Here is a 10,394-nt window from a genome sequence, read left to right as displayed (position 1 = left end):
TCTAACAAAAACAATTCAAAATTGCATCATTTCCCCAAAATAAGGCCAGGAACTATCCAATAACCTCATAACAGAACTGATGTGGGGAAACCTGTCTGCCACTTTACCAAATGTACAACAAATAATTAGGTTTGGCAGAATTCAATTTTTATTTTGTAAATAACTTTGATGGATAATATCAGTGTTTTATTTTTAAGCATTTCTTTGATTTTTATCAATTTAAATTTTTCAGGATTACATGAAATTGGGGCATGGGGCAGACAATTTGTTAATGACAGTATATTATTATAGGACAGTTTAACCCTCCCCCCCACACTGTGACAAACGTAACTACTGTAGGACTGCCGCCAGCTGAGCAGCAGAGCTGCCATCAGAGCTGTCCCGGTTCTGCTTGTCCGTAGCTCCCTCATCTGCTTTAGCACTTTCTCTTTCTTTGTTCCCAGTCCCCTGGGGTTTCTGGGAGTTGCAGCCCAAACTGCAGTCAGCACGGTTCTGTAGGACTGCCCCCCCCCGTTGTCACACGCTCTATCAGCCATCATTTTTCTGATGTCCCCTTTCCATAAATTTCAGTTATTAACAGTGGAAATATTTTTGGTTGCTCTGTGAGTATGAAGTGAAATTATCAGTGTTTATTGAGCAGAATCGAATCCTGCCAAGCCTATGAATAACGCATAAAAATACACCCTGTTCAAACAGATAGATGAACTCTTGTGTACGTGGCAGAGAAGGGCATTCGCAACTCTCAGCCCTCTTCCTACCACCCCCTCAACATTATATTTCAAAGTAATGGGATGATCTAGCCTACTTTATGTTAGAGTTACAGATGTGGCTCAGCTGTGTTTTCTAGTAGGCTGCTTCATTTCTTCTCCAGTGAGAACCCTAAAGAGACCAACGGTATTCCTAAAGGTATTTTAAAAATTTGCATTATATGTGGTTGTAGGAATAATGTCCTTCCCATGGAGAGTGGGAATAAGGGCCTTGTGCACAGCCTTTCAGGGAGATCAGGGACAAGGTAGACTCAAAAGCCATCTGCATCATCTCAGCTCTCTAGCTCCTTCCCACTGGTCATAATTTTTTAGAAAATGCCCTGCATCTTAGCTATTGTTCTTATACTGTATGTAAGCTCCAATTAGGTATCTTAAGAAAGGTGTTTTTATCCAGTGGTACCTAACCTTTTCAGCCCATGGTGCTAGATGAACCATCCCAGATATGTCTGGTGGGCCCAGTTTGGGGCATGATGCTGGCCCATCCAGGGCCCAGTCAAGGCACATGGGAACAGCCTGTCCGGGACCAAAACACATGCAGGTGCACTGGGCCCCTGCTGGGCCATTTGCACAGCTCTGTACCAGGCTCTGGCTCGATCTAGGCTCAAGGTAACAGGGCTCGATATCTCTGTGCAGAGTTAGCCTGGCCTGGCTGGGCCCAATCCAGCCCCCTGGGACTTGGAAATTCGGCAGCAGAGGAGTGGTGGTTATATAAATTGCCACTGCTGCCCACAGACAAATTTCCAGACCTGTGGGGAGTCCCCGGGCTGGATTATTGAACTTTCGCCTGTGGGCTGGGCATTGAGCACCCCTCTTCTAATTCAGTCATATGGACTGCAAATAACCAATGAGTTCCCTCAAAACTGGGGAGACCTGGATGAGAGCGAAGTAGATGAATAGTAGTGTGAAGCACGACTAGTACGGTGAGGCATTAATAAACAGCCTGGGCATCATCTGCTTCACAATGATGTCCACAGGTGAAACTACCAGCAGGTCCTGGAGGAGGGAAGAAGACTCAAAGCAACAGCCTTGGGACACCGGGGAGGATTAGAAAGAACTTCCACCCAGAGTGGAAGAGGGGGAGCTGGCAATATAAGATTCAAGCCTACGCAGGAGAGAGCAGGAGGCCCTTTAGTGTAATAGATCCAAAGCCACATGAGTTCCTTTCTATGCAGCTACAAAAGATGTTGCTTTCCCTGCTTGCAGGTTTAATAGGCACTCCTAAGAGGGAAACCTGGCTGCAGTTAAGAGCAGAGCTGGAAGCGCTGACTGATCTTTGGCTCACACACGCTCTGAAGGCTCTGAATTTGATACATTCCCGGTAAGAACAGCTTAAGAAATTGCCTACAGGCTTGTTCCAAGAGCTCCTTTGCTTCCCTTCCTCTTGTCTAAACAAATTGAGGCACATTTATAGGCCTTTGTGGGCCAGACTTGAGGGAAGCCAGTCTGCACATGACTTGTATTATCAAAAGTTGGGGTGGACTTGATATGATTCAAAGGACCAAACAAAAGAAAAAAAGAATCTATTTTTTCCTGGCTGACTCCTAAATACCTCATTGGTGGCATCCCAGGCAGGTACTAAACACATTTGGAGGGACAAAAAGGCAGTTCTAGTAATGAGTTAGTTCATCCAAGGAACCTTTGTAAATTATGTTGGGCATTTGCCACCACTTAGTCCTGGGTGACTGGTGTATGTCAAAACCTTAGCAAGTCTGTCTTTGTCACTGGTTTGCTTTATATTATTTCATTTCTCGTAAATTCATAAATAGAATAAGGCAGAGAATCCACATGTGCCTTTAACTACATCAACAATCTCTTTGGAAATCAAGACCATCAGTGGAGAGAAGGACACAGATTGTCTGACTATGATTCCAACTAACTGTTCTGTTTTCTAGGCCTAATTGTGTAAATGTGTTGGTCACCACAACCCAGCTCATACCAGCTCTTGCTAAAGTACTCCTGTATGGACTAGGCACAGTCTTTCCTATTGAAAACATTTATAGTGCAACAAAGACAGGTAAGAGCACTGTAGCCAAGGCCTCACCTTAAACGAAAACTGGAATTGAGTCTTAATAACCAGGTGATGGCACTCATATCTGCCCTATTTACAAGTATGTTGAGCTTCATTCACAGCACAGCTGTATATCAAAACTGATTATGTATTCCCATCTACCTAATGACTGCCCATGCGTGTACTAGAGCACTCTGAGAAAACAGTCGCAGGTCTCCTGTAGTGTCTGTATGGGGGAACAGTGGAAGAGCAGCAGTGTGTGAAGGAGCAGACTCTTGAATACCCTGCCACATGCACAACGCTGAGAGGAAGGTCAGGCCTGTTGCATACACAGTTTGGTTTAGCTGGAGGATGGGGGTGCAACAATGCAGGCCAGTTATATGAAGACAACCATGGATAAAGCTAGAAAAGACACGAGAGCTGAGTATTAGCAATCCAGGAAGAGCACAGAACAACTGTAGGTGCTTCCTCTGCCTGAAGGAGGGTGTTTGCACCCAAAAGCTTGTAAAGAAGAATTTTTCAAACTACTGTAGTTGGTCTAATAAAGGATATCAGATTTACCCAAAGAACTTTGAGTATTAGCAATCTCATTTACTAGCAGAAACTGTATTTACAGTGGATTATGCTGTAACTAGTAGCAGACCTTGTGTGTAGATGGGACCTAAGAAAAAGGGGTAGTTTTCAACTAAGCCACCCGACTGGGCAACAGGAGGCCTAGACTCAATTTCTGGCTCTGCCACAGAATTTTTTTTGTGATCTTCAGTATGCTTATCATGCTCTCCCAGCCACTCATTGCTACATTTGATCTAATACTTCCCTGTATCGTTGCAACATTGAAGATGAGAGGCCGAGATAGCACTGTAAGCACCAAATAAATGCCTATAAATTAGAGAGAGATTGAAGATGCAGGAATGAATATTTAGTGATGTGTTGCAGGTGACAAGGAACTCCCTTAAATCAAAGCACAGGAACTTGGTGGTGAGATATATATCTACAAAGCGCTTCTGTAGAGTACAAATATATGTTCTCTACTTACTGAACACCTAAAGTCCTTTCCCAGCATCCACTGCTTTCATCATAAAACCTGAGATATATTATCCCAGGTAATTAAGCCATTTGGATTTTTTCAAAGTACTGGTCTGGTATATGGAGGGAGATGAGAAGTAAACCTGCTAAGGTGTGAAGGTATCTTTGTCTAGATCTCTGAACATGGGGCTAAGAACCAGGAACACCCCAGTTCTGTTCTAGGTGTCTGCCACTGCGCCTCACTATGTGCCTTAGTAATCCTGCCCCAGGGGCTGCACTTCCCTCTCCTTCCCTTTGGATGATGAATACCAAAAGTTTCCCTGAACCTCTTATCTCATCTCATGTGCCTCAGAATAACAATTCTGTATATCTTCAACTGCATAAGTTTCCTTAATGCAATTCCAAAGAAAATTTAAGATGCAACATGTTTTAAAAGAGTATAGCTGAAGGTCCTCAGTTCTTAATTGAAAATTTTACACAAATTGACATTTTCTGTAGAAAGCAGATGGATGTTTTTGAAAAATACTGCTTAGTCAGAGACCTACTTTCTATTGACCAATAGTTTCAAAGGGAAGTTTTTGACCAGTCCTGACAGTTGTCCAAGCTTACAGTTATCCAGGGGCTTTGGGTCTTAATCATGCTGACCTCTGTTGCCAACTTCAAGCATATTAAAAAAACAACCAAAAATTGGGGTCCTTTTAGTAGTCTTCTGGTATTTGAACTTTAATGTTCATGCTGTCAAGCTTTTCTTTGATACCTTGATGAATATTTACTATTTTTAAATGAAAATTGAGACTACCAGCTCAATCACATGACTCCAGCAAGAGAAATATTGGTTATCACAACACTTGTGGTGTACTTTTGGCAGTTTGCAACTCTGAAGTCCCTGGTAGTTGAGATAAAGTCCTAACTTGAGAAGCAAAAGAGAAAGACAGAGAAACAAATTAAATAAAGACATTGTCTTAGCACTGGTAGCTAAATTCCAGTCCTACTAACAGATAATAAACGCTTCTTCTCTTTTGTTGTTTAGGGAAAGAGAGCTGTTTTGAAAGGATAATGCAGAGGTTTGGAAGGAAAGCTGTGTACATTGTAATAGGAGATGGTGTTGAAGAGGAACAGGGAGCAAAAAAGGTATAGTTTTGTGATACAAGGCTCAGCTCTTCAAGTTTTCATTTCAGTGGCTCTTTCCTCAACTGAGCATTAAACAAACTCTTTCTCCACTAGACTGCTTACAATTAGTTGCTCAACCCTGTTTGCAAATTTTCACAGCATTGCAAGTAATTTCCTACTATAAATCCTACCACTACCCCCCTGGCAGCCATTACAACCTTTAGTCTCTCTGAGGAGTACAGCTAGTTTCTATCACATGTTCCAGGAACTGTTTCTGATTAATAAAGATGGCATTAGACACATGAAAAGAAAAACCATACTTGTGTGATCTCAGACCAGCAAGCATAGTGAGTTTCTGATCTATAGTGCACTCTTACAACCTCCAAACTCCAGTGGAATTCTTTGCGAGTGATTTATTACAGCATATTATACTCAGTGAGGTCATGGAGGCTAATGTCATTACAAGAAATACCAAAGGGACTAATAGTGAGTGGCTGTGTTTGTTTTATTAATGATTTATGGAACCATTTGATTAATTTTAACAAGAAAAAGTAAAATGAGGTTGGGCATACTGAATACAAACTAAGTAAGATGGAAGGATCTTAAAGCAACATAATTGAGGACAACCGACCCAGAATGCTGGTGTTACATTCTCACCGGACAGATGTAGTCACAAGCATCCAAAGAGAGAGGTGAAGACCAAATGTTTAGCCTCATGTGCACATCAGAAGACAGTATCTGAAATCCCATTAGTTGATGGGTGGAAAGGTCCAGGAAAATAATACCTGATTTTTAGGTAGCAACTGAAGCTTCCAGTTTGAGATTGCCAAATCATTTCAAATACAGGAAGAGGTCACCTGGACTTCTGCCTGGATCTCAAATTGAATTTATATTTTATAACATCTTGACTCTTCTCTTTTAAAAAATGACAGTTTTGTGCATCTTTTTTCCCTCTGAGACCAGAGCCAAGCTGCTGAAATATTTTGATGTGGGTAGTTACCTGCATGGTTCATACTTAACAGCAGGCTTGGATGTTGTCAGAGCTCTAAGAAAGAAAGATCATCCTAGCAACCATGTTTGGGATAGATGGAAGACAAGAGACAAAAGTGATGGAGATGTCAAACAGGGGAAGCCAAAACTCAGGCTAGGATTATGTACTAGTGGAAGAAGGTGCACTTTGAATAGGGTACTAGAATGACTGATACAGTAGAAAATGATGGCAGGACACAAAGACTTAGTGGGGATGGGGTGAAGTCCAAAGGCCCAATAAACCTGTATGGGTTTGGGTGACAAAGAGGATGGCAAAGCTACCAAATTTCAGAAAAGGGAAGAAGAGAGAATTGAACTGTCAGACTTTTATGGTGCAGCTCCCAAAGTACATGTAGTGGGTTTTGTTTGTGCTGATGAAACCTCTGAACAGTTCAGAAAAGACCCCTAAAGTCATGAAGTTTTGTAGATTGGAAATCTGCCACTGCTTTGGTTCCAGCAAGGCTAGGCATACCATCAGTATGTGGAATATGCCCTTCTCAGAGTGTCTGCCTCTTTCCCCTTACAGCCCTAAGACTCTTGTGCTTCTGTTTTGACCCCCTGGTTTGTTCCCAGTTCTGAAGTGTGAGCAAACAAGTTCCAGACAAGGTTTGTCACACTAGGGGTTCAGGCTCCAAGCAAGTGTATTTGGGTCAGAACTTGCTCTGTTTCCAGAGTCCTGTCCCAGTGTTGCCTTCAAGCATCTGGGAACTTTTTCCTCACTTCCTCTTTCAAACCAATTACCTGAATTTCCATGTGCTTATCTGATTTTCTTAGAGTGGGGAAGGCATCTAAGCAAAACTCAATATGAAAGTGGGCTGAAAGTGAAATGATAATAGCCTGCCATTTTCAGCCACCCTCTGCTGTACTTCAAAGGTAGTGGATCAATGCACCTGACTGCATCAAAGGCTGCCAGGCTCCCTGACGGTATGAAGCAGCAGGAGGGTTCAGTAATCTTCTACAGGCAGGATCTTAAGAGGCCTCTTGTATCTCCTGGCTTAAGCAATTCTCCCATTAACAGAACACATTGTTTGCTGGAACTGTCATGGCCCCTGATTGATGACAGTCATTAGTCAAGGCTGCTACACACCTGAGCTTTATAAAAAATGGGGCAGCAGAAAGCCTTTCACTGTTTTGTCAGCAGCACTGATAATATCTCAGTTTTAATGGGTCATTTTTCTTTACCATCTGATGACTGATAAATCTGAGAGAGCTGAACAATGGGTGTGGTTGAGAGGCCAAGTTTTCTGCTCTTTAAAGGATGAAAAATAGATAATTTAAATGGAAGCGATCTTATATACACATGGGGACAGGGAGGGAGGAAATAACTATTTCCCTCTGAAGTGAAACTGAAGAGCAGTGCATTCTAGTCACTTCAGATGTTCCCCTATTTGCTCCCTGTGTGTCTTGTGATGGAGTAAACAGAGTGATACAAAGTTTCAAGGAAAGATTTTTGTTGTTGTTGTTGGTTACCAACAGGCAACATACCCAAAAAGAGCCGGCGTTGCATTTAAATGTTAGAGCATGCTCGGGAGCTACTAGATTGTTCTACATAGGTAGCTGCACTTGGAAAGCATTTTCTTCCTTCAACAATTTTGTTTGTCCAGGAAATGAGATGCTTAATGTCAAGACACCAGAATAAAGCCTTGTCTAGATAGTTGCTTAATCTGTACTGATATTGTTCAAGGGCTACAACTCTCCTAGTATTTATGCAGTTATATCGGTTACTCCTATCAAGAAATGGGAATAAGATAGATAAAGCATTTTATACAGATGTTGCTGCATCAACACTAGGAGTGTTATAATATCACTGTGTTGGGTTTAAAAAAAACAAAAAGCACACAAACATCACATTCCCAGCTGCAGTAATTATACTGATACAAAATCCATTTGTTGACCAGGACTTTGTCTTCGTATCAAATAAAGATGGGTGAACTGGATTGGATTAAAAAACCAAGTAAAACCTTAGCCCCCACCCTCTTCATAATCCCCCATCCCCCCAACAGTGAATTAAAGAAGCTTCAGTAAGATTGAAATGGCACATTTGGACCTTCTGAGGTTCTCTCATTCCGTCAGGATTGACCGTAGAAAACCATGGTGAGGATCAAGTGCTAGTCAGAAGCATCAAAACAATACCTGCGCTATTATCAGAATATTGACCAGACCCATGCTGTAACTGTGCATCACTTGTTTACTGGCACTCTCAGATGACAGGTATTTCTTTTCTTGCAAACACATCTGGGTTTTGAAAGAAAGTATGTACAGATTCCCTGGGTTGAATTGAGGCATTAATATGACTGCTCTAAGGTCAAGGACTGGATTTGTAGATGTTTATTGTGAAGAGAGATTTCAATAAAAATGGCCTATCAGTATAACAGCAAATACTTAAAAAAAAAAAAAATTAAGAATTGTAAAAGTGATGCATCCAAGCATAAGGCAGTCTCTGATAGATGGAAGTGAGGAGGAAACTTCCTTGGAAACAAGTTACTCTCTGTGTGCCTGCTGCAGCATTTCTTTCATCTTTCCCTGAGACAGCTGATGCTGGTCTAGATGGGCTCAAGTCCCAAGGGAATAATTCATGAGCTACCACTCCTTGTGGAGGACTTTCTTCCCTGCAAGCAGAAATGTAATTGCTATAAAGCCAAAATCTTTATGCTTTTGATTAGGCAAGTGACTTCAGTTTATCACAATTTGGTATTTCATGAAGAGGTGACTGCACAAAGATGGTGTTACTGGGAAGTAGTTATATGATGGCCTGTAGCACATGTTACAAGGAAGAATTTTCAGTTTGTGAAGATCTTTCAGCACCTCTTGCCTGCACATTAAATACCATGAAATAGCATCAACTTTTTGTTTATGAGTATAATTATTCTAAAGATGTCCTCACTAAACTCAAGGAAAAGTTTGAGGGTAAAGTTTAGTGAATAATACAAAAACATTTGTAGGTATCTGGAGGCTTTGCCCAGCTCCATTTACCCTTTGAAGCAGGGCAGTATGTGAAAGTATTTCACAAACTGGCAAGGACCTGCAGTTTCCAGCAGTTTGCTGCAGAATGGAAAAGTGTGCAGAGACATGTCTCTAGAGTGGACTTCAACCCTCTCCATTCCTAAAACAAATCTTTTTGTCTGTTATGACAAGCACATGACCAAAGCTTTAAAACTCCCAATTGCTCAGGAGGGCAAATTAAGATCTTTTGATCCTGCTCTTTCAAACAAATCTTTTTGTTTCATTCTAGCACAACATGCCATTCTGGAGAATTTCTTGCCATGCTGACCTAGAGGCTCTTAGGCATGCCCTGGAATTGGAGTACTTGTAGCAGACCCAAATGTCTCGGTGCTGGGCTCACATCACTCAAACTGTTACATCACCTCAGCCTATTCTTCAGCATTTTTCTAAAACAGAGCTCACAGCGACTTGAAGGGGAACCCTCTGTATAGAACCCTTTAAGAATCTACAACAGGAAATCTGCCCATCAAGCCCTCCTTCCTTTGGAAAGAGGAGAAAATTTCACATAACCAAGCAGGGATCCTGTGATTATCTGGTTAAACTGGATGCGTAGAGCTGAAACTGGACTCTGCCTGCTTTCTCACCACGTGAATGACTCTGAAGCACACAAAAGACTAAGAGTACTGGGTCTACTTATCAGTTTTCTTGCTTCGAAAAGGGGAAAGGACACAGCATGGAATCTCTGGGCATGCTCACTGCACAGTGCATCACATCATGTGGGACTTTCTGAAAATAAGAGTGAAAGTTGATTTTTTGTATTTTTTTTTTAATTTATGAACTTATCTCATTACTCTGGTATTAAGCTCTGTACCTGTGTTTTTATCTTTTTTTTTTTTATTTGGGGATGGGGGCAGTCCTACCATTCTAATTTAATAGTTCTTTTCTCCACGATAAACTCTGGGGACAATCATATTGTGTACATTAGTAATGAGGACACTTGGGGCTGTTGGTAAAAACTATAGCTATGTGTTTTTTTTTTTAAACCTTCTATAGATGGTATGTGGACTGTGCATGTGTCTACACGGTGCCTTATGCTGCCATCTTATTTTTTGGCAGGTGGGGACAGGGAAAATACCTTGTGATGAATGAAAGGCATTAAATAAAACTACGTTTACATTTGGGAGGACTAGAATACCTGCCTTCTTTTCTCTCCAGACACTTGGACCCCACGGCATGTCTAGAATCCTTGCCTCCTGTCTGAGCTACAGCTGGCCCAGGAGAACTTGGAGTAGAGATGCCCAAATGCAAAGAAGAATGTGTGGTCACCAATTGCTGTGGTGGCAGGGAGAAGAACACAGCCAGCCAGATGAATGCATCCATTGCTAGAGAACTTGGCTAATAAGCAAACTCTAATTTGGCTGTTAAGTGAATATAGGCAAGTAGTGCAGTTCTGCACATTTATTTTTGTTTGAGTAAGTGAATACACGTGTAAGTTAGATTCAGCCTGTGGT

The 10,394-nt window shown here is 41.6% G+C and overlaps 1 protein-coding gene across 1 annotated transcript in view; it reads left to right on the top strand.

The window, feature by feature from the left end:
* EYA2 (EYA transcriptional coactivator and phosphatase 2) overlaps window positions 1-10,066 on the top strand; it is a 91,210-nt gene extending 81,144 nt beyond the window's left edge. The window contains exon 15 of the mRNA XM_019539599.1: window positions 9,173-10,066. Within this exon, the coding sequence (XP_019395144.1) occupies window positions 9,173-9,253 (81 nt within the window). The 3' untranslated portion in view covers window positions 9,254-10,066. The remainder of the gene's footprint in view (window positions 1-9,172) is intronic.
* Window positions 10,067-10,394: the final 328 nt, after the last annotated feature.

Source organism: Crocodylus porosus, unplaced genomic scaffold (assembly GCF_001723895.1).
Source record: "Crocodylus porosus isolate Cpor-Errol unplaced genomic scaffold, CroPor_comp1, whole genome shotgun sequence".
Lineage (NCBI taxonomy): Eukaryota > Metazoa > Chordata > Crocodylia > Crocodylidae > Crocodylus > Crocodylus porosus.
The sequence above is the reverse complement of the archived record's forward strand: the minus strand, read 5'-3'. Positions and strand labels throughout refer to the sequence as shown.